The sequence below is a fragment of the Vanacampus margaritifer genome, chromosome 2 (assembly GCF_051991255.1).
Source record: "Vanacampus margaritifer isolate UIUO_Vmar chromosome 2, RoL_Vmar_1.0, whole genome shotgun sequence".
Classification (NCBI taxonomy): Eukaryota; Metazoa; Chordata; class Actinopteri; order Syngnathiformes; family Syngnathidae; genus Vanacampus; species Vanacampus margaritifer.
Window position 1 is genome coordinate 18,233,964 of NC_135433.1, and position 23,223 is coordinate 18,257,186.

The window sequence follows — 23,223 nt, forward strand, 5'->3', positions numbered from 1 at the left end:
ATTTAAAAAAAAAAAAAGTCATGCAGATTTTTTCTCCCTAAAACAAAGTAATTTATGTACTACATTCTTGGGGGGTTTATCCCTTTAATACGCCTTTTGTAAGAACAACTTTATTCAGCTCAACTAATAAGGACAAACGCTATATAAAATGTTTAAATGAAGAAAAAGTTAAGCATTTGAAAGAGAACCAAACACTGCATGTCAGTCACATGAGTTTTATTGTATTAGTTTTCTTCTACAATCCACTGCAGTGATTAGTTGTCCAGATGATAAGATGGGAGTCGTACAAGTGCATGCAAATGCATAAAAACATTCCACTTGTTTTCCAATAGACTATTGTTCTGTAGTCCCTGGAGTCATGCTGGACTGGTGATTTGCCCTTCTTTGACTGTCACATGACATACGAGTCTCCAAAATAACAACACATCACTTCAATGAGCGTGGATGGCCTTGTCGAAGAGCATTAAATCGGTGTTGAAAAAAATCCTTCGAAAGAGTAATATTAAAATGTGAAGGAAAAAACTGAAGTTAAAATTAACTCATTCACTGCCACTGACGGCTATAGACGTAAAAAATTTATTTGACCTATTTCTATTAGTTCAACATTTTTTTCCCACTTTTGTTAACAAGAGTATGAAAACCTAGAATTTTTTATTAACTATTACAGTAATGCGATTAATTACAATAAAATAAATAAATTGCCTGCCTCCCCTAATTTTTAACAATCTTTTCTTAAAAAAATGTTTAGGTTTTCATACTCTTGTTAACAAAAGTGAAAAAAAATGTTAAACTAGTAGAAAGTTAAAATTATTTTATAGGCGTCAATGGCAGTGAATGAAGTTAAACATGTCTGGTTTCAAATTAAAATCACAAAACTGTGCAATTACACCGTATGTACACAGCAACAATAAACCACTAACCAGCATACAGTATGAATTAAAGAAACCATGAATTTATCAATTGGTACCTAACCTGAGGCAGTTCCGACAAATACTCAAATGGGCCTTCATATACTGTCGATGTGCTTTCTAAACTTGATATACAAAAACAAAATGGCAACAATCTCCTTTTTCCATCATACGTAAAGTAATATTACAGTATTATCTATATAGGCTTCTTTGGCATCTTAAAGCGATCTGTCCATGTTCAGAGTCAAATTGCGATATAAAATAGGCAGTTTTCATTAATGCATTAAGCCTTGTTGCATGATTCCAATGTACTTCTCACTAGCACAAATTTGTATATATCACAGGGATGACGCTGTGATTCCTTAAATAGCCGCTGCTCTCTCATTATCGTCCAAATTCATAAATATTATGGATTGTGAACTTGTGATCTTGTGCAGAACAGAGGTGGCATCTGTAAAGCCGACATCTAGAGATTATTATACTATATTGTAATATACATTATTAAAATAGGATTTTACTTGTAGGATTTATTTTTAATAGGCTAAATAAATGCATCCATTTCATCTAATCAACATCTTAATGACTGACTGGTGCTTTCTGCAGTTGCATAAATGGCTACTATGAGAAAATGTGCTAGTCAACAATAAAGGCCCGCATAGGAATGATGAAATGTAATCCAACCTTTTTTTTTCGCAGTATGTCAACGCAGTTTTGACTTTATATACCTTAATATCAAATAAAAACAAAAGATTATAAGTGAGAAATAAACCGCTCTATTAATAAAACACATCTTCTTTCCTGAGTCAAATCGAGTCCCTGCATGGCCGAAAACACACTCTTAAGAACGCTCATCCGCAACATATGCATAATAGGTTTTACCAAGCAATTATCATTAACTCGTTCACTGCCATTGACGGTTATAGACGTAAAAAAATAATTTTAACTATTTCTATTAGTTAAGCATTTTTTTCTACTTTTGTTAACAAGAGTATGAAAACCTATTTTTTTATTGTACATTTAGAACAGATAAAATTTGTGATTAATCGTGAGTTAACAATTGTCATGCGATTAATTACGAGTAAAAAATGTAATCGCCTGACGCCCCTAATTTTTAATAATCATCTCATCAGGCGATTACATTTTTTAATTGTAATTAATCGCACGACTTCACTAGTTAACTCATGATTAATAACAAATTTTATATCTGTTCTAAATGTACATTTTCATACTCTTGTTAACAAAACTGGGGGGGAAAATGTTAAACGAATAGAAATAGTTCAAATGAATTTTTGACGCTTATAGCCGTCAATGGCAGTGAATGAGTTAAACATCATCTTTGTCTCAATGTACAGCATAAACCTGTGCTTCAATCATCTGTCAAGTTATGGGAAAGTGTGAGAAAACCTAATGTGACAACAATCCCAGGATGGATGGATGGTGCAAAGGAGGTAGAAAAAAAAGAAGCTTGATAGACAGGTGAGGGTCAATATGGTCCTTAAGATGAACGCATTGGAATTCCGCATCCAGGTGTCTTTTTCTCTTGCTGCACGAGGCAACTTTGAATACACTTGGTCTCCAAGCCTGAGAAGCCTTCTTGCTGCGTTCCGTCCTCCAGTGTTATTTTCTCCTCGGCTCCCTCCTCACATCACATACCAGGCGGCCAGGCCGGCTAAAGCGGCGAACCACGTGGCGATGAGGACCTGGCCGGTGGGGTGACGCAGGACGGCCATGGCCAGCTGGCACACGTACGCCGATCCACCCGTTGCCGCTAAAATGAGAGGAGCGATATCAATAAAGGTGCTCAGTAGGGCTGCAGCTGCCAAATATTTTTACAACTATTTTTGTGTCCAAACTATATGTCAAAATACAATTCTTTTATTCACTTTTTTTTTTTTTAAGGTGTGTTCACTTTCTATGTTCTCGCTAGGGGCTACAAACAAAAGCGTACCCATTTGGGCAGCATAATAGGGACATTTGCTGATGTCGCCTCCCGTGTCTCCATGAACGGGCATTGCTGCTTCGGAGACCTCCTCCTCGAAAGTTTTCCCGATTTCCTCCAGCTCCTCGAAAACCTGCCAGCATAAAACATTTGAAATGATTTCCAGCAGTGGGATGTAACAAAGTATTGTACTTAACTCATTCACTGCCATTGACGGCTATAGACGTCATAAATTCATTTGAACTATTTCTATCAATTTAACATTTTTTCCACTTTGGTTAAGAGTATAAAAACCTAGAAAACATTTTTTGGTACATTTAAAACAGATATAAAATGTGTGATTAATCGTGAGTTAACTAGTAAAGTCATGCGATAAATTACAATAAAAAATTTTAATCACCTGACACCCCAAATTTTTAATAATCTTTTCTTCTTTTTTTTAATGTAAAAAAAAAAATTTAATTATTTTTTTCAAATTTTTAATAATCTTTATTTTATTAAAAATTAGGGGCGTCAGAGGATTACCATTTTTAATCGTAATTAATCGCATGACTTCACTAGTTAACTCACAATCACACATTTTATATCTGTTATAATACAATTTAAAAAATCGAGTTTTTTATACTCTTAACAAAAGTGGGAAAAATGCTAAACTAATAGAAATAGTTCAAATGAATATTTGACGTCTATAGCCGTCAATGGCAGTGAATGAGTTAAGTAGATTTTGCAGAGCCGTGACCATTATGTTGTAATAGCTTTGGAGATTTTGTTAGTTTGTATTTATTTGGTTTTGCCCTTATTTAGTTATACGTTTCTTGTTAGTTTTTATGCTTCAGTCCAGTTAACTTTTTATTAGTTATGTTTTGTTTTTATATGCAGTATTTGTTGAGTATGATGCGGAAAAAAAGTGTCTACATGTTGATGCACCATTTGTGTTCAAATAGCCATTGCTTAAAGATCCAAATTTGTCTATGGTGTTTTGCATTGTTTGTTAGCATTAAAGGTATCAGACTTTTGTAAGGCAAAGTTCTGCATGTATGTTGTTTTAATGATGTAGTTTTATGCTTAGTTTAATAGTCAATAAAAACGGAAACCAAATGAATGCACTGCTGTAGGTGAGAATTGGACTTTCATACATTAACTGGCGTTTTACCTCCATGTTGAATTGAAAGGCCTTGACGGCCTCGTCCACCAGCCTCTTCTTGGCCTCGGCGTCCAGTTCCAGCTCGTTCATGCGGCTGCGGTAAAGCTGCTTGAAGGCCTTGGCGCTGTCGATGGCGTCGAACTGATAGAACTCCAGACCCTCCCCCGTAGGGGGGAGCTTCAAGGCTCTCTGCGCCACCTTCTTCAGCACCTGGCCCCCGGACAGGTCGCCCATGTAGCGGGTGTAGGCGTAGGCCACCAGCAGCGCCGGGTCCTCCCGGCCCACTTGGTGGATGCGGTCCACGTAGCGTTGGGTGGCCGGGGAGCAGCTGATCTCGCTCTGCCATTCAGGGCCGTAAAAGTATTCCAGGTCACGGGCCAGGGCCTCGTGGCGGTGCAGCTCGGACGGGAAATAAAGCGGGGCGAAATCGGGGTGCTCCTTATTTGTTTCAATTTCCTCTTCCATGGCGGTGTAGGTGTAGTAGAGAGCTACGGCGCCCAGCTGTGAGGGGAAATATCAATCATGTTTTCATCTCCGTCAAGCCCATCTGTGTTGCTTTCATCTCCTCCTGCCTCACCTTGAAGAGCTCTTTGCGGATTCGCCCCTTGAGGAAGTCCTTTACAAATTGAGTGTTCTCCGCCTTTTCATGAACCTCTTTGGTACCGGCAGCCAGCATCTCGGATAAATCATCGGGCCTGGGGAGAGGAAGGGAATAATGTACTGCGCTCGCTTTAACGCACACTGGTTCTTCTTTGTTTAAGCTTGATGCAGGTATGTCCAAACTTTTCCACTGAGAGCTGCACACAGAAAAACGGTAGCAAGGAGTGGCCCCTTCACCTTCAGTTTTACATGGTGAAAAACATCTCGAACTAATGTAGGTCAACATGGGTGAAGCAACATTAAAAAGAGTCAACATCTTAGTGTTCTGTTATCAGTGAGAAGGGAGTCATTGGTATCAGTGTGGTAAGTTCATTTTAAATAATTGAAAGTGTTACCTTTTAACATTCAGCTTTTCATTATCTAACAGTGTGATTGTTAGCATGGGAAATGTATTTTGTTTAATTAAAAAAAACTAACATTGTGCAGAATGCCAAATCTCGCTTCTTTTTTGTCATAAAGGCAGTAATGTAATATCTTGCAATGTTGAACATTGTCTTACTTTGTAACATTTTGAAAACATTTATTTTTAAAAAGTTGTAATATTCTACTTAACTCATTCACTACCATTGACGGCTATAGACGTCAAAAATTCATTTGAACTATTTCTATTAGTTTAACATTTTTTCCACTTTTGTTAACAAGAGTATGAAAACCCAGAAAAAATGTGTGTACATTTAGAACAGATATAACATTTGTGATTAATTGTGAGTTAACTATTGAAGTCATGCAATTAATTACAATTTAAAAATGTAATCGCCTGACGCAATTTAAAAAGAAAGAAAGAAAAGATTAAAAAGAAGGGGTGTCAGGCTTGGCCAGCTGTGCTGAAAGTATCAAGCAGATCTAGTTAGTATAATGCCTATTTTTGGCCCCTAGATGGCAGCGATGACTCTCTTTGGACAAGATTGGGTAGGCGTCAGTAGAAGACGTGAGGCGAAGCTTGAGTGTTGAGGGGACAATGGCTGAGGAAGCCATAATGGCGACCGGTTGCAAGCAGCTCACGCTTGAGCATTTTTTTCAAAGACGAAAAGCATCGACCAATGCTAAAGAGCACATTGATGACGACGACGATGATGATGGTGACTCCAAGGTTGACGCCGAAGTTGGAAGCGTTGACGCGGCGGCTATGATCACGTCATAAAGCCTCACCGGTTAGCGATGCTAACGCCGGAAAACGCGGAGCACAACCGAGCACTTCTGCTCCGGCGGACGTTCAATCGGACGACGAAGAGTGCCCCGAGTCCAATGCATATTCATCGGAGGAGTGGGTACAGTCTGATCACGGAGAAGACACTGGTTCTGGACTACGATGCCACCATGAATGGAGCGGATAAGATGGATCAACTACCCGGTATAGGAACTGAAGGACAATGAGGAAGCCAGACGTAACACCACTGTAATGTCACCGTATCATGATCCTGAGAGTAGACGGTTGCACACATTTGTAAATAGTTTGCCAAATTGTTTTGTCAAATTGTTACACTGTTGAATGTAAATAAACGTATTTTGCTATCAAAAAACACTTTTTCATTGTTGGTGGGAGTGTTTTACAGAAGTAAAGCACTGTTTAGGTGTTTGTGGCATCATTCATGGAAAAAAAAGGTGTCAAATTAACTAGAGTGCATGAAATAATATCGTTTCACAAAAACCTTGATTTCTCCGTTTTTTGTTTCAAAACAGAGCATTTGGGTGAAACTAACCATTTTCTATTGTTGATTACTGAAAAACGGAATAAGGTAGAAACAAACTTTCATTTGGTAGTATGTGTGTTTCCATAGTCCAAACACAAAATTTTCTGTGGACCTTGAAAGATCAGTCAAAATGCTTAAATCGGCTGGCACTGACGGCATCCCTTTTCTGAAAACGTCTGGCAGTCAAAGAGTTAATCGCATGACTTCACGAGTTACCTCACGATTAATCACAAATTTTATATCTCTTCTAAATGTACATTTAAAAAAATTCTAGGTTTTCATACTCTTGGTAACAAAAGCGGATTTTTTTTTTTTAAAACTAATAGAAATAGTTCAAATGAATTTTTGCCGTCTATAGCCGTCAATGGCAGTGAATGATTTGAAAACAAAATTACTTTTTTTCTCCTTCTTTTGCGTTTTTCACATTAAAATAGTGTGATAGCTTAAAAACAATATCTCGATCTTCTATATAATCTATATAATATAAAAATATAATTCAACATTTCCTGTCATTCTAAATTAAGTGCTGTGATATGTTTTAACATAAAAAATTTGGTATTTCTTGTATAAAAAAAATTATTATTTTATATATATATATATATATATATAAATTAATTGTATTGTGGGTATGTCTTGTAACCTACTCATGTGGGCAACATTTTATTTTATTAAAATAAGTGATGGAGACAATGCGGGGGTGGGTGGGACTTTTCCAGTTCGCAAATGGTCCCAGGGTTTAAATTTTGACAGCACTGCTTTATTGCATATACTCAGCAAAAAAAACACTATGTTGACATTGTAATTATGTGACTTTCCTTGTGTTGTGTTTTAAGAGATGCTGCAAAAACAAGGGAAGGTTAACCTGAGGTTGTCTCCTTTCTCCTCATGCACGGGCCCTCCTCCATTTGACACGTTCTCTGTCGTTGTGGCCATTTTGTCTGACGGTCGTCACCCCTAGAAATCTTTAGAAGAAGAGTTCAGCTGACATTTTGTGGAAAATAATGCACCACAAAAATCAAGGTTGCTAGTTATAGCAAACTTCAGTGTGATAGGCATACAACTGGAAATAGAAGTTACTGTGATATAGGAAATGGACTAAGACAAGTGCTCATCACAATACAAGCAAAATAATTCTGCATGTGTACATCACATTAGAGGCCAGCACAGTTATTTATGTAGTATGGATTTCTAACTCCTTATATAGAAATAGACAAGTTGTGTCTCTAAAGTGCCTGCCCATCCGTCAAGGCAGCTTTATTCATGTTAGCTCATTCACTGCCATTGACGGTTATAGACGTCAAATATTCATTTTAACTATTTATTAGTTTAACATTTTTTCCACTTTTGTTAACAAGAGTATGAAAACCTATAAAAAAAATGATAGTACATTTAGAACAGATATGAAATTTGTGATTAATCGTGAGTTAACTCATGAAGTCATGCAATTAATTACGATTTTAAAATATTATTGCCTGACGCTCTTAATTTTTAATAATCTTTTCTTTCTTTTTTAAATCGCGTCAGGCAATTAAAAATTTTAATTGTAAGACTTAAATAGTTAACTCACGATTAATCATAAATTTTATATCTGTTCTAAATGTACAATAATTTTTTTCCCAGATTTTCATACTCCTGTTAACAAAAGTGGGGAAAAAATTTAACTAATAGAAATACAGTAGTTCAAATTACTTTTTGAGGTCAATAGCCATCAATGGCAGTGAATGAGTTAGTAGCGCATTTCATATACAAGACTTTACAAATAAAAAAATTCAAGAGTAAAAGATAAGTAAAATAAATAAGTTGTTAGACGTTTGGCTTAGTCCATCACTCATGGGTGGCCACAGCGAGGAATGCAACTAACCCATGACAGAATTGTCTTCTTAAAATTGCTTAATGTACAGTGCAAAGACAAGATTTTGGAAAAATTTGGTTTTGCAAATCACTGCCGTCGGACTGAAACATTTTACTTCCAAAATAGTCACTTTTCAGGGGACCACAAATTAGCATTGCGCTATCAAAGAGAGCAATCCATTTTCAACACTTGAGCTTGGTCAATCATTTGTAAAAATACCATCCAAATGTGAACTGATCAATAGTATACATTTTTGAAAAAATATGAAATGTATCAAATTGTGACTTATGAACAAACACTTCTATGCCTGAGGCTGCGCAAGTCCCCCCCCCCCCCCTCTACTTCGCAAGAGGTGGGGTACATGTAATTTGCAATCCAAAAGTTCCGTCGACTGGGTGATCATCATGGCAGCACAATGTTAAATGGACGAGCCATTGACCCACCCTACACTTATATAATTGCAGTTTGCAAGACGCAAGGTCACTTGTCGCTTGCAAAGCTTCCTCTGTCTATTTGACATCAACATTCTGATGAAGTATTTTTACTTTGTTACTTGACCTCTTGTTTTGTTGATTGCCATTAATGCTCTGATTTAAAAAATAGTTTCTTACCAGTCACCACACAACACTTGAGTAGTTTTGCACTTACTCTTACTACTAAAGTAATATTGGTAATATATTACTTGAGTCCATTTTTGGGATATTCTACCCACCAGTCAGAGGATGTTCAGATCAGGATATGTGTTGTTGTTGATGTCCCTGAGATTATGTTGTTGATGATGATGCAGCGTCAGCTACTTTAAAACCAGACTCTGTAAAGTTGACAATGCAGCAGCAGGTTGAAACTAGCGGATACAAACAGGCCTGGTTTAGTTCTATAGTACAGGTCTATTGACACCACGGTAGCTTTAACCAGACTAATACTGGCAGACAAAAAGCAGCAAGACAAAGGCCTTATGTCACTCAACGTAGAGCCTAGGTGACATAGCTACAATTTAGTAAGTGATGATTAATTAGAGACATTTATAACCCTCATCTAAATACGAGTGAGATGTTTCACCTTTGTTATGACAACATTGCAATAAAACAACAGCTAACTTTGCTTGCTAACAATACACAAGCTAATACCTAGCAAGCTCGCGGACGAATTCCGTACCGAGGTGGTCGACAATCTATGATAAAAAACATATGTTTAAGCTTTTTCTTCACTTTTAAAATTCAGATTTAAAACGGCGTGTTGCTATAATGCCGTACTAACCTTCACTCCAGCCACTACGCGTCGCTCGGGTGAACTACAGACTTCAAGCTAAACAGACGTCCATTGCGCATGTCAGGCCCCGCCCCAACCCGGTTTTTTGGTGGTCACATGTTGTGGCCACGTGGTAAAAACAGGAAGTGGTCAGTGTGCCAGTTTCTAAACGTGATTTTACAGTAAGGAAATACACTAGACAGGTAATGTCTTTCAAAAAGTGGTGTCAAATAACTAAGCTAAAATAAGGACATGTCAGCGTGTTTGTATTACACGTGCTTAATGTTTTATGTAAACTACTGTGGTGCTTCCCAACAGATAAGATCATTGAAAACTGATTCTCATTTGCAATGCTCTACCGGCTGCAAACTAAACAGTAAAACAAAGCAACACAAAAACAAATACAATAAAGGGAATTCACAACAAAGTGTATATATAGTATGTAATACATTACATCAAATAAAATGTTGAATAAAAGGTTCACATCAGGCTAAAAACAGGTGCAGTGATCACTATAAACGGTAGGCCTGTTTGGATGAATGAGGTGAGTTTTATTACTTGATGAAGAGGGTTCCAGTCATATGGGCAGGGCATGCATTGAAAATAGAGTAGTAGAGTAGTGTGGACTTTGGGAATAGAGAATGAAGGTAGGAGAACCCAATATGTGTTTAGATGGATGGGTGGGTGGATGGATGGATGGATGGATGGATAGATAGATAGATAGATAGATAGATAGATAGATAGATAGATAGATAGATAGATAGATAGATAGATAGATAGATAGATAGATAGATAGATAGATAGTATTGCAAATTATGCAGTTAGGACGCTGACTCCCATCACTCAACTCAACTCTGTATTTATAGAGCCCTGCTGTTTTCCTAACATGCAACCCAGGGGCAGTAGATACAATGAAAACAACAGAGGCCCCACCATTGAACCCTGTGGAAAACCATACGTTCCGTGCATACATACATACATAGTCATATACAGTACATTAGCACGTAGCTGATTATGGGAGAAGAAGTAGGACAGATGAAGAAGTAAGGGAATATTGTGTGTATATGAATATTAGGGCACGTCATTAGTATCATGACAGATGGCAACGGATGGGTGATTTGATTGTTGGCAGGAAAGGAGCAAAATGCTGAATGTGATGAGGCATTGCTTCCAACGAGGCCAGCAAGCTGCTGTATTTCCAATGAGTTGGTTCTGGGAGCATTTCTAGTAAATTCAAGGAGAACTAAAACAGTTCACGAACTTGATCGATTCTTCTGTGAATTTTGATACATTGTATGAATGACTCAAGCGTAGCGGTGTCACTTCTTGTTCTCGCGAGAGTTGGCACACGACGATGAAGCAAAGTCACAATGTTGTTTTCTGTCATTGTTCTTGTGGATAAAAGTCATTTATATTCAGTAAAATGGGTATACATTGATTTACGAGCATTAAAAAAAAGATTTCTCATTGTTTAAATAACTGCCTTAACTTTTACTTCTTAGACTTTTACTTCCGCCTACGTCATACGGATTTGCGGGGTCGCGCTCTGTTTGTATTTTTTTTAAATAGAAAATATGACCGCCGACGGCAAATTTTGACACTTTAAATCAACTAATCCTAGTTTTAATGTTCTTTTAAAGTTAAGAACAGTCAAGAAGTATGTCGCTGCTTACCGCCGTCGAGACAGCCATAAGGTCGTGCAAAGACGAACAGGCGAGGGTCAATGGCCGCATTCAGTTTTACAAAGAACTACTAAAAAGCCTGTAAGTACACTCTGTTTACTCTTTCAGGCTTATTTTATCATTAGCGGCGTAATGACTTACTCACGATTGAATTCGATAATTATTGGCTGTTACGGCACACGGCGCTGTGGCTTAGTTGGTTAAAGCGCCTGTCTAGTAAACAGGAGATCCTGGGTTCGAATCCCAGCAGTGCCTTTTTAACGTAATGTTATTTTTCATTACAACATCAAACACTCATCTGGACGCTTTTAGTGCTGTAGTCATACATTCAGTTAATTGTTTCACAGCATTGATGAAAAAGTATAATGTGGTCAAATTACTGTCAGTGTAATTTGTCTCTATTGAATTCTATCTATAAAATTGCTTGCTTATGTATAATTACTTCCATTCTGTCTTTTACCTACAGGACAGCTCCTGAAGAACCAGAACCAACTAATGATGCTCCAAACGGTAATTTTAAATAAATAAACACAAGTTAAAAACAACAGAAAACTGTTGTGCTCAGTATAGGAAAGGTTCACTTTCTATGCAAACTGGTTCAAAGTTCAGCTCACAATTTTTAAAATGAACTAGTTTGGTTCATAGTTCATAATTCAACATTTAAAAAAAATTCTCATGCTAAAAAATGTATGTATATATATATATATATATATATATATATATATATATATATATATATATATATATATATATATATATATATATATATATATATATATATATAAAGCAAATTTTTCATCATGAGAAAAAAATTTTGTACACATAATAGTACACTATATAAAACTATATTATCGGCCATATCTTCTTGGCTCTCTTCCCTCCACCGTGCAGGAAATAAGAATACTGCTAGTATTATGACCACTGTTGTTATTGTTACTAGTCTCTTTTTTAATTGTCACTACATATAGCAAAACTGTAGCTAAGTTGACAAACTTCAGACACAAGTAGTACATTGCTCTTGTTTGCTCCACATGTGCACATAAAAAGCACAACGTCACAATAAAAGCACCGCATATTTTCATTTTACTTTGACTTCATGGTCACTGTACTAGATCATCTATACAGCTAGATAACTGCAAACTATGTACCGGGTAAATTGGTAGATATAACATTAGCTCTTTGTTTATATACAGTCCTGCTCACTGTTATTGGCACCCCTTCATTTTTTGCATGATCTCTACATTATCTTCAGAAATAAATGGAAATGTACCAAATTTATATCGGCAGGACCTTCTAATTGGATGTCCAAAGTAATTCAGCAAAGGAAATTGTTTTCCAACTTACATAATGTAATTCCAAAGAAGAAATAGAAAACACAGCATGTGCAGCAACAATGGCACCTCTCTTTGAAATTTGGTTGCACACCCTTTGGCAGTGACGACAGCTTCCAAACATTTCTTATAGCCATCTCTAAGCTTCTTGCAACTTCTCCGCTTGTGCTTCCCCCCACTCTTCCTTTGCAAATTGTTCAAGCTCTTGAATGTTTGCAGGTTTATTTTCCCAATGGCACATTTCAGCTCATATGAAACATTTTCAATCGGATTGAGATCAGGAGTGATTGCTGGCCATTTTAAAACAGTATTTTTTCCTTTTTAACCATTTCTTTGTACTTTTGGATGTGTTTTGGGTCTTTGTCTTGCTGGAGGACCCATGACCTTTGACTCAAACCAAGTTGTCTAACACTTGGTAGGACATGTCCTGTAATTCATTAAGCGTGTGTGGTCAATTATAATCATTACAACCTAGTTATTCCAACCACAAAGTGGCACAGGCTGCTATTTATTTACCTGAGGGGAAAAGAAAATGCCATTTTATTTGAGTTGAGGCGCTCATTCATTTTAGTGAATGATGCTGGTTGCATCACTCTGCAAGTAGCTGGCCGTCAGAGGCCATTATTTGAGGAAATATGGAGCTAATTAGATTGTGTAAGTGTACCCAATATACTGAATATGTATGTCTGTACACGTCGTGAAACTTATGTTGTGTGAAACGTCGTTTGTGTATTTGTTCAGACACAGCAACATCATCCCCATTGGAGACACATGAAATGAAACTGCTTGAGAAAGCATTGGAAAAAGCCCTTCATGTGCGCACTGGCACAAGGTTTTCCAGTAAATACCCCAAGGGAACAAAACCCACTCAATTTCAAAAGGACATTACTGCCATGCCCAAAGAGGCGACTTTAAAAGCCTCTGCTGCTTTCAAAGGAAACCAGACGACCATCAAATCAACTCTCAAGTCTGCCAGTAGTGACAGAAAAGTGCCCAAAAAGCCTGTGACATCATCAAGATCCTCAGCTGCCTGCGGTCCCGGAAAGTGTAAAAGCACCACCAGTAAAAATGTGACCAAGACCCAATCGAAGACCGTGCATCATCAGGCTGCAAAAAGTGTCCAGCACAATGCCTCAGTGAGCATCACTGGTGAAAATATCACGACGAGTGGTGAGCACCAGACCAAAGTTTCAGCTGCAACGTCACATGGCATAAGAGACGCGGGAGATCACAGCCTGCCTCAACCAAGAAGGTACGCCATGTTTGACCCAAGTAGTAATCTAACTCGTTCGTGTGAAATTGTGCCATGTTGAGACCATATCAAAACCTTTTGAAACTGTTTTACCCCTCCCACAGATATTTAAACTTATTAAAGGTCACTTTTTTGACAAATTAAAATCAAGAGGCGGGGCCTTCTGGGGCGGGGTTAGGGTTATGGTTATGATGATGGCATGATTTTCTCATAAATTGTCTCCTGCCAGAGAACAAAGCAACTTGAAGGAACAGTGGATTTGTCTGAGGCTCAAGCAAAACAGGTGGGCAAAATCACTGTCTTTATTTGTCCGACTGTTACCAGCTTCTTTCTCACTTTTCTAATTTCGCCATTTCCTTCCTCGCCAGAATGTGGGACAAAGTAATGGCCGCTCAAAGGAAACCTGTGCCCGGGAGGAGTCGCTTCATGGAGAGAATGAGAGCAACGGTATATCCTTCCTCTTTTCTACGCCTGTCAAACTGTGCTGGGAAAATTCTCACGCAGATTTTCCCCCTGCTGTGTGTCAAAAGATTTTCTCACAGGACACTTCTTTAGGGATACCTGCTTAATCTTCATGGGTTCTAATACAAAAGTTCAATTTTTTTTTTAAATCAGCTTTTGAAAAGCTGATTAAAGCTAAATCTTGATGGACTTGAATATTATTGTTGTATTTACATTTATTATTGTGGTCATCTTTGCAAAGTTTTTTTTTTTCCCAGCCACTTGGGATCACAAGGCGTTCCTAGGCCAGTCAGGAGACATAATCTCTCCAGCGTATCCTGAGTTATCACCCGGGTTCTCCTTCTGGTGAAACATGCCCATGACCTAACCAGACCAAAATTCTGCCAGAGGTGAGAGTTGAAACTCTTTTCAACTCCCACATCTGGGGAATCTAACAGACGTTGCCAGAAAACCCTCGCAATACATTTGGGTCCAAGTCAGTCAGACCGGCATCTTCCTCCACCACTGAAGGCACCAAACACACCGCCAGGTGGTGATCAGTTGGCAACTCCGCGTGTCTCTGCACCCAATTGCCACCAGACGCTTGGCAATGAGCCCCACCTCCAGGTCTGGCTCCAGAGTGGGGCTTAGGTGATCAGCGTCCAGGCAAGGAAAAACATTATCCATTTATAGTATCCCTCCCAGGGGCATAAAGCTCCAAGACAACTTAGCTCCTAAAATTTTAGGGACACACAAACCCATCCACCACTGTAAGGTGACAGTTTACGGAGGAAATGGCTTCAACTAACGATTATTTGATTCATTATTCAGTTTTTTGGAATGCATGATTTAGATGTTTTTTTTATTTAAATGTCATCCTTTCAATAACAGGACACAAAAATACAAAATGTTTGAAAATTGGATGGGAAAAAAAGTTTGAAAATATAAATTGAGTCCAATTAGAAAAATCGCAATAATTAAATTTAAAACCAAAGCACCCTTTTGGCTATGCAGCACTAGACTATTGTTTAGCATGTATGCCTCCCAGTCGAGATGTGTGCGAAGTTTGCATGTTCACCCTTGCTTGTGTGGGTTTTCTCCGGAGACTTCCTCCCACATTCCAAAAACATGCATGTCAGGTTCATTGAAGACTTTAGGCTATGTCCAGAATCATTCCCTATCCACTATACTGTATAGTGGCCTGTACAGTGGGTTCACTATTTTATAGTGCTGCTTGAATATCCATCCATCCATCCATTTTCTTGGCCGCTTTTCCTCACTAGGGTCGCGGGGCTGCTTGAATATGTACCGACTAAAGGTTATCCCTCAATATGTCCTTAATATATTACAAACTATGCATCTTGAATAGTAGTGAACAACCAATGATCATTAGAAAAACAATATATACCATGATTTGTTGTGCAGAATGCAGATACCAAAAAAGTAACACAACAACAACAACACAGATGGACTTACTGTACAGTGCTTAGGTTATATTACTTTTGTAAAATTGCTCATCTTTAATAGATGGATAGTTCTTATATTATGTGTGTTTTTTGTCATTGCGCCGTTTACAGTTTCCCAAGGACTGGCCACCTGGAAGCCCGGAGCAGATCGGAGGTCTGGTTGGCAGACTGACTCACCAGGTCGACGAACTGGCCCAGCAGTGCCAGACAATGGGCCTTCTGGATCCGCAGACCCCAGAGCAAGGCGCAGAACCGGGTAAAGTCCTTTAACGAGCGAATCGGAAAAACAACTCAAGCTGTTGAGTGATGCCGGTTGACTGCCAAATTCTCATTTCAAACCAATCTTCACAGATGGGAGGGCTTGTCTGCCTCACTGAGGTTCAAGGTTTGAATCTTCCTCCCACTCTCCAAAATAACTTGATAGGTTCATTGAAGACTCTAACACTAATTGTCCATTGTGAATGTGAGTGATTATTTGGTTACTGTACATGTGCCCTGTGATTGGCTGGCATCCAGTCCAAGGGTTCATCTCTCCTCTTGCTCACCAGCCATCCAAATTAGGATAAGCAGTATGGAAAATTGATGGTTGAAAAAATTGTAAAAAATCTATTCCAAGGTTGAACTCTCAGCTTTGTTGGTCTTTCAAGTAACATTTTAACATTCCAAACTCTCTTATAAGTGTAAAGAGAAGTTAACCAACTTGTAGTGAACTTAAAGTAAAGTAAAACTACTAAGACTCCTGACACTAATGTGAGGAAACCGCAAGATGTTTGCAGAGGGTTTCGGGCACCCAGTGGTTAAAATTGATATTGCAGGAATATTTACTTTTAGCATCTGCTTAGTAAAAATGTGTATAAAACTCATGTTAAAAAGGGTGTAATTATCATATTGTTCTAAGCAGCCTGACCATTCATAGTAGGTTAAATTTTTGGTTCCATGGGTCATCACACTTCACAATCCAGGTAGCCTTTTGTCATCACTGACACAATTCTGGTGACACATAAAGGGAAAAAAGGAAATACGCATGTTTGGATGCTGGCTAAAAAAAATGGCTGAAAATGGGAAAAACTCCACAATTATTTAAAGTGGTTTAGCTAAAGTGAGGAAGGGTGATTAATTGATTTGAGCAATTATTTGTGTTTTAAAAAAATACATGGGAAAAACAAATGCTCATATTATAAATTAATTAACTCATTCACTGCCATTGACGGCTATAGACGATATAAATTCATTTGAACTATTTCTATTAGTTTAACATTTGTTTCCACTTTTGTTAACAAGAGTATGAAAACCTAGAAAAAAAAATTTGGGGTGTACATTTAGAACAGATATAAAATTTGTGATTAATCGTGAGTTAACTCGTGAAGTCATGCAATTAATTACGATTAAAAAATTGAATCACCTGAAACCCCTAATTTTTTAACAATCTTTTCTTTAAAAAAAATTAAAATAAAATAATTGTAATTATTTTTTTCCAATTTTTAATAATCCTTTTGTTTTTGTTTTGGCGATTACCATTTTTAATCGTAATTAATCGCATGACTTCACTGGTTAACTCACGATTAATCACAAATTTTATATCTCTTCTAATACAATAAAAAAAAGGTTTTCATACTCTTGTTAACAAAAGTGGGGAAAAAATTTAAACGAATAGAAAATAGTTCAAATTAATTTTTGACGTCTATAGCCGTCAATGGCAGTGAATGAGTTAATAGCTGAGGGTGGGAATTGCAATTAGATTATTTTTCAAAATCCTTCAGCCCTACCTGCCACCATTGTGGTTTGTGTCTGAACTCTGAAGCACACTCGTTATCTCCAATTTTGCTCATAGTGTGTCTTGAAGACAAAAAATTATCAAGTTGCAGTTGGTATCTCAAAAAAAAAAAAAGTAAGACAAGGCATTCGCATGGTAAATGCACCACCGTACAAACAATGACAACATGGCTGTGAACAGAGAGGAGCTTGTTTGATGAAGCGTAAAGTGTGCCCAATTTGTTGGCTGATCGCTCCTCTAGTGAGTACTTCTCAAAAAAGGCCACTTTAATTTCCGCCAAGAAACAGACAGCATCTGCAAAATCAGCTTCACATTTTTCTCCAAGAAAGTTAGCCTGGCGGAAAGCATTCATTCACGCAGTAAATCATGCTGAACATTGCCATTTGTATGTTGCAGAAGCAGTGAGTTATCGATAGCCGAGGTATGTGCGTTCCAAGCCTTTGAAATCTTTTGCGGACCTCGTCTTGCCTCACGTGTACAACTTCGAGAAAACACTTATTTTCACATTATGTATATGTAAAGAAAAAAAAGAAAATGATTCAGCTCTGTTGTCTCTGTGGAAGTTGATGCAAGTTAATGCCGGGTAAAAACTTGTTTGGTATGAGCAGAAATGAATCAAATCCTAAAAGGGGGGAAACTAAAAGCAAAACTTTTTGTCATTCCGTTGTCATTTGCTTTTTCCATTAGTGAAGTATAAAAAAATCCATTGAAAGTAGAATTCGTTTTTTTTGTAACAAATTAATTAATTAATTTTAAAAAATTGAGAGAGAGAGGGAGATTTTACTCTAGTACAAGGCCATATCACCCAGCGTTACTTTGAAGCCTCCACTGCAGAGGTGGGCATCGAGGGCCAGAGTCCTGCAGGTTTTGCAGGTTGCCTTTCTCCAACACAGCTGATATATGATCAGCTCATCAGCAAGCTCTGCATAAGCCTGATAATGAGCCTGTTGATTGGAATCAGCTTGCGTTGGAAGTGAGAAACCTCCAAAACCTGCAGGACTACGGCCCTCGAGGACCGAGATTGCCCACCTCTGCTCCCCTGTATATTTACAATGTCGTGAGCTTTCAAAGTGTCATCCTGCCTCAATGATAAGAAGCAGGTTTGAGGCCATTTTTAATTAACCTTGACAGAAGAGTAAAGCATGCGAAGAGGAAGAACTTATTACATTTTGAATTCATTCCAGGCATTTTTATTTTTACTTTGACCTTGACAGAGGCCTAAGAGCTGCCAGGAAGTGGTTGGCTGACCAATTTACACTGTTGCGCATCTCATCTGCCCCATTTGAATATACCTTGCAAAGCCATGGGCAGCATATTTCCATTGAACAACTCCCATTTCATTCGCCTTAATGATCCAATTCAAATTAGTTTTGTTTTTTTAAATCACTGCAGGGATCAAAGAAAACAGGTGTTTCTGCCTAACACCAGAGAGACTGCAAATAACAGCACTGGAGCTCCGGAATATTACGGAGCGAGCAAAACAAGGTAGAAATTGAGCTCTTTTTTTAAAAAATTTTCTTTCTTCATATTTGTGCCAATTCCATGTTAACTCTTTCACTGCCATTGACGGCTATAGATGTCAAAAATTCATTTTAACTATTCATATTAGTTTTTTTAATTTTTATTTTTCCCACTTTTGTTAACAAAAGTATGAAAACCTAGAAAAAAAAATTGTACAATTAAAACAGATGAATGAATGAAATTTGTGATTAATCGTGAGTTAACTAGTGAAGTCATGTGATTAATTAGAATTAAAAATGTGAATCGCCTGACGCCCCTAATTTTTAGTAATCTTTTGGTTAAAAAAAAAAAAGATTATTAAAAAAATGTCTAGGTTTTCTTACTCTTGCTAAGAAACTGGAACAAAAAAAAAGTGGAACAAAATGTTAAACCAATAGAAATAGTTCAAATGAATTTTTGACGTTTATAGGCGTCAATGGCAGTGAATGAGTTAAAGGGAGCCAACACTGTGGTCATGTATTCCGCAGTAGATATGACTACCCAAACCCTAAACCGTTTTCAGATATAGTCAGATAAAGTATTTACTTGATTGATTAATTTCACACTTGATGGGTGGTTAGGTACTCAGGTGACCCATTTCTGTAAACAAGCAATTAAAAATAATGTTTTCATTTAAAAGCCGTTCTTGCTGCCATGGTTCGTCAAGCACATGACAAGCGGAGGCAGCAATCGTTTTAGAGTCATGGTTTGCTCACGCTCTAAAAATAGCCATATATTTCATCAGAGTGGGAAGCATGGGATCGATGGAGGCCGGAGGGAGTTTGCCTTTATGCCGCCGGGCCAGAGGAAGATGAGGCAATCGCGCCACACCTGCCCGTGACCATCACTTACGCCTCTGAGGCTGAGCTGCGACAGCTGGAGGCAATCAGGATGAGAGTGGCTCTGCTGCAGCAGGAGATTTACCTGCAGCAGGTGAGTGTTGCACACTGCACTCCTTTATGATTACATTAATATTAACTACAAAGTGAAATTGCACGTGAATGCTAAAGATCTGACTCCAGAATGAATTGTTGGAAAGTTGATTCAAATGGAAGAACATTTCCATAAATGTGGGATTTTTGTGGAAAATTGGAATGCTGAAAAATGAGGGAATCTGGGGAATGGGATAAATAGTTCCCAGGATTTCCTGAATAAGATGAACATTTGAAATGTGGAAGGAAGAGTTCCATATTTAAAACGTTTCTCAATTTGGGAATTTTCTTGTGAAAATGTCTGAAGTCGAGGAATGTGAGAAATAATTAGGTATGTGTGATGAGTGGGCTGAATAGTTTGAAGATGGAATGTTTTGAATCCATTGGGAAAAAAATGTCATGAAGGGTTTATTATGCAAAATATCTCAGATTTGAGAATTTTATCGAGAAAATTTGATATTTTGGGTAAATAGAAAAAACAGTGCTAGCGATTAGTATTGCTGTGTAGTATTAGTGCATTTTACAAGTATCCATGCATGCCTACTTCTCAACATGTCATCACTTGGCTTCACAGTTTGAAGATAACTTGTAAAAGGCGATAAATGTCTTGTTCATCGTCTTATATTAAAGAAAACTGTGTGTGTGTGTGTGTGTGTGTGTGTGTGTGTGTGTGTGTGTGTGTGTGTGTGTGTGTGAAACGTAGGAATTTTGGCAATGTGAAAAAATGCAAGGCTGAATTTCCTGAATTTTGTGACTATTTGGAAGTTCAAATCGGTCAAGAAATGTGCGAGCACAAAATGGGGCGAAATAATGAAAATAAAGAATTTGGTGTAAAACAGCCATTTAAATGCCCTTCATCTTTCACACAATAATTTGCTTTTATAAATGTTGCAATGAGCTGATAGTGTTTCCTCGTCCATGTGACAGGCGCTGCTGGACGCTCTGTCCCCTCAACTGGCCTCCATCATCCCTTCATGTACCAACTACAGTGTGCTGAGAGGCTTGTACTCGCTGCTGGGTGAAGGAGGTCAGCGTTTCCCTGCCATAGTCCTGGACTCTGAGACCGAGTAATGATTGCCCCTCTTTTCAAATCACTAAGTAATTGTTTTGTATGACCTTTTCCCAATGAATTAATGGTGAGCTTTTCATTTCTTGTATCATGTATGACGCAATGAAGATGATTGTAGAACTGAAATAATAAACAAATAAAAGAACCTCAACACTGTTTAATGGCATTCATTATTTATAATGCCATTCATCGGCCCATCCATTAACTTATACCGCCTACTCCAGCTGACTTTGAGCAGAAGGTGGACTACTGTACACCCTGGACTGGTCGCCAGTAAATCGCAAGGCACTTACTTTTTCAATGATAACTGAACCATCCTGGCTGCATAGTGTCTTTAACTCATTAGTCAAAAATTCATTTGAACTATTTCCATTTTTTTCCCACTTTTGTTAACAAGAGTATGAAAACCTGATGCCCCTGATAAAAAAAGAAAAGGAAATGTTCAGAATACCAAACCTAAAGTCATTCGCCGTCTATGATGCAGAGAAACAGCTCAATGTGAGGGGAGTATGAGTACGAAGTCTTGGGGGAGGTCTTAATGGGCTCGTGCCCATGGATGGCGCCGACCTTAACAGACGGGGCGACAGGTGGCTCTGAGTTCACGCAGCAGGACGTGGGTGTTCGAGGCCTATTGAACACATCAAGGCTGAGATGATACACATGGGGAGCTGCTGCTTGGCCGTATGCTACGGTCTGGAAGCTCCAACATTTCCCTTGTTGGAGAGCGGGGGTGGTGATAGAAAAAGAGCTGAAGTTCAAATGTTCTGGTAAGTGAGTCTTAATCAATAAAAGCACTCAAGGCGCAGTTGCAGGCTTAGAAAAAGTCAGACCTCTCCTCCAGGATCAGAAACGGCAGACAGCAACCAAGCAGTGTTTTTGTACTGCAGTGTAACGAAGGGCCGCCGATGCAGTGCCACCAGATCGCACATGGGTCCCAGTGGGAGTGGCGCCTACGCAACGCAGCCTTCCTCTGACCTGAATGCAGCTGATCAGCTCACTCCCACCAGCTTGACCTCACCCCACCCGAGTTTGACCTGTCTCATGCCAGCGTGCCAGTTTTCCTTCTCCCCCAAAATCCTTATTTTCCTCGGAGGAAGACACTTTTGTTTCCCATGTCGTCATGAGCAAACGTTTAGCTATCAACAGAATTGCTAATTTGTCAAATAACAGTTCTTTGGCGGCTTTTTGCAAGGTAGCGTTCATAGGGTTTGAGCATGACTGCAATAAAGCCCAATGAAAAAAATGACTGTGCTTGGCCAACTAGGTCAGTGGGGTGCGAATGTAAGTGTGAATGCTTGTCACAATGAACTAACTGGTATACCCACCTCTCGCTCAAAGTCTAGTCAATTTTATTTGCATATTGCAAAGTGACAACAGAAGTTACCACAAGGCAATTTACACATTAATCAGGTCAAGAACCACATTTCTCATATAATACTGTATACTGTATATCGTTGACGTGCGACATCTCCAAACCTTTTCAGTTAATCAAAATAAATCAGCATGTTTGTTAAGCCACTAACATTGTTTTGTCAAAGAGAGCAAGTCGTTTTTAATATATATATATATATATATATATATATATATATATATATATATAGATATTATTATTATTTTTTTTTTTTTATTATTATTATTATTTTTTTAAATGAGTAATCTAAATAATAATAACAGACCCATGTGGGGACTGGGGAATGACCAATAGTGCAGATTTGTGAGAAAATATGAATATTTTACATAGGATGCCGTAGCAAGAAGTGAAGCCACCAGCGACCATCTTGCGTTGCTACAAAATGTGCCTAAGTGGAATACACAGATTTCTCTGCGGCATTGTCATGTTATTTTCTGTACGGTAGTGTATATAATAAATGTTTTCAGCAAAAAATGAGCACAAGTTGTCAGGAACAGTGGCAACACAAGATGGCTGCCCCTGACTTCAGCCGCGAGAGGTCATCGTGACTCCAGGTTCTTTTATACGCCCATGCTCAAAGTTAGAAACCTCAAAAAGAATTCAGGCTCTGTGAGGTGACCATCTGCCTCGTCTGGTGGGTTTTAGATAGAGGGGCTGAGCAGCTGGGGGAAGGACGAGAGAACAATGGGCACAACAACAGCTGTACAAACAACAATAATAATTCCACGAAGGCGGCACAGCAAGAGAAAAAAAAGACAAAAAGAGAAATAGAAACAAGTTGGTAACATACTGCATTTTTGGTAATGAGATGAGAAGGATAGTGAAAAGAGAGGAATAAGCTCAGCCCCATCCATCTAGGCCAGGGGCCTTCAACTTGTGGCTCTGGAGCCACATGTGGCTCTTTAGTCCCTTTCCTGAGGCTC

General features: G+C 38.3%; 2 protein-coding genes and 1 non-coding gene across 8 annotated transcripts; 2 read left to right on the forward strand and 1 right to left on the reverse strand.

The window, feature by feature from the left end:
* Positions 1-201: 201 nt before the first annotated feature.
* hmox2b (heme oxygenase 2b) lies at positions 202-9,538 on the reverse strand. 6 transcript variants are annotated; one of them, XM_077557132.1, is made up of 8 exons: positions 9,452-9,491; positions 9,322-9,365; positions 8,907-9,005; positions 7,205-7,304; positions 4,569-4,788; positions 4,001-4,492; positions 2,857-2,980; positions 202-2,676 (listed from the first exon to the last, which is right to left on the reverse strand). In XM_077557132.1, the coding sequence occupies exons 4-8, from the start codon at positions 7,273-7,275 to the stop codon at positions 2,549-2,551; spliced, it is 1,035 nt and encodes a 344-aa protein (XP_077413258.1). In that variant the 5' UTR covers positions 7,276-7,304; positions 8,907-9,005; positions 9,322-9,365; positions 9,452-9,491; the 3' UTR covers positions 202-2,548. The 6 variants fall into 6 exon arrangements, with proteins under 6 accessions (XP_077413258.1, XP_077413262.1, XP_077413257.1 ...); XM_077557136.1 differs by lacking the exon at positions 9,322-9,365 and having other exon boundaries at positions 4,569-4,686; positions 9,452-9,538; XM_077557131.1 differs by lacking the exon at positions 9,322-9,365 and having other exon boundaries at positions 9,452-9,538.
* Positions 9,539-10,973: 1,435 nt separating this feature from the next.
* On the forward strand, positions 10,974-21,050 carry tedc2 (tubulin epsilon and delta complex 2). The gene is made up of 9 exons (XM_077557130.1): positions 10,974-11,205; positions 11,591-11,634; positions 13,197-13,707; positions 13,937-13,990; positions 14,076-14,154; positions 15,726-15,870; positions 18,781-18,873; positions 19,634-19,821; positions 20,748-21,050. The coding sequence occupies exons 1-9, from the start codon at positions 11,102-11,104 to the stop codon at positions 20,889-20,891; spliced, it is 1,362 nt and encodes a 453-aa protein (XP_077413256.1). The 5' UTR covers positions 10,974-11,101; the 3' UTR covers positions 20,892-21,050.
* trnat-agu (transfer RNA threonine (anticodon AGU)) lies at positions 11,306-11,379 on the forward strand. The gene has a single exon. It is a non-coding gene; the product is annotated as a tRNA-Thr (tRNA).
* Positions 21,051-23,223: the final 2,173 nt, after the last annotated feature.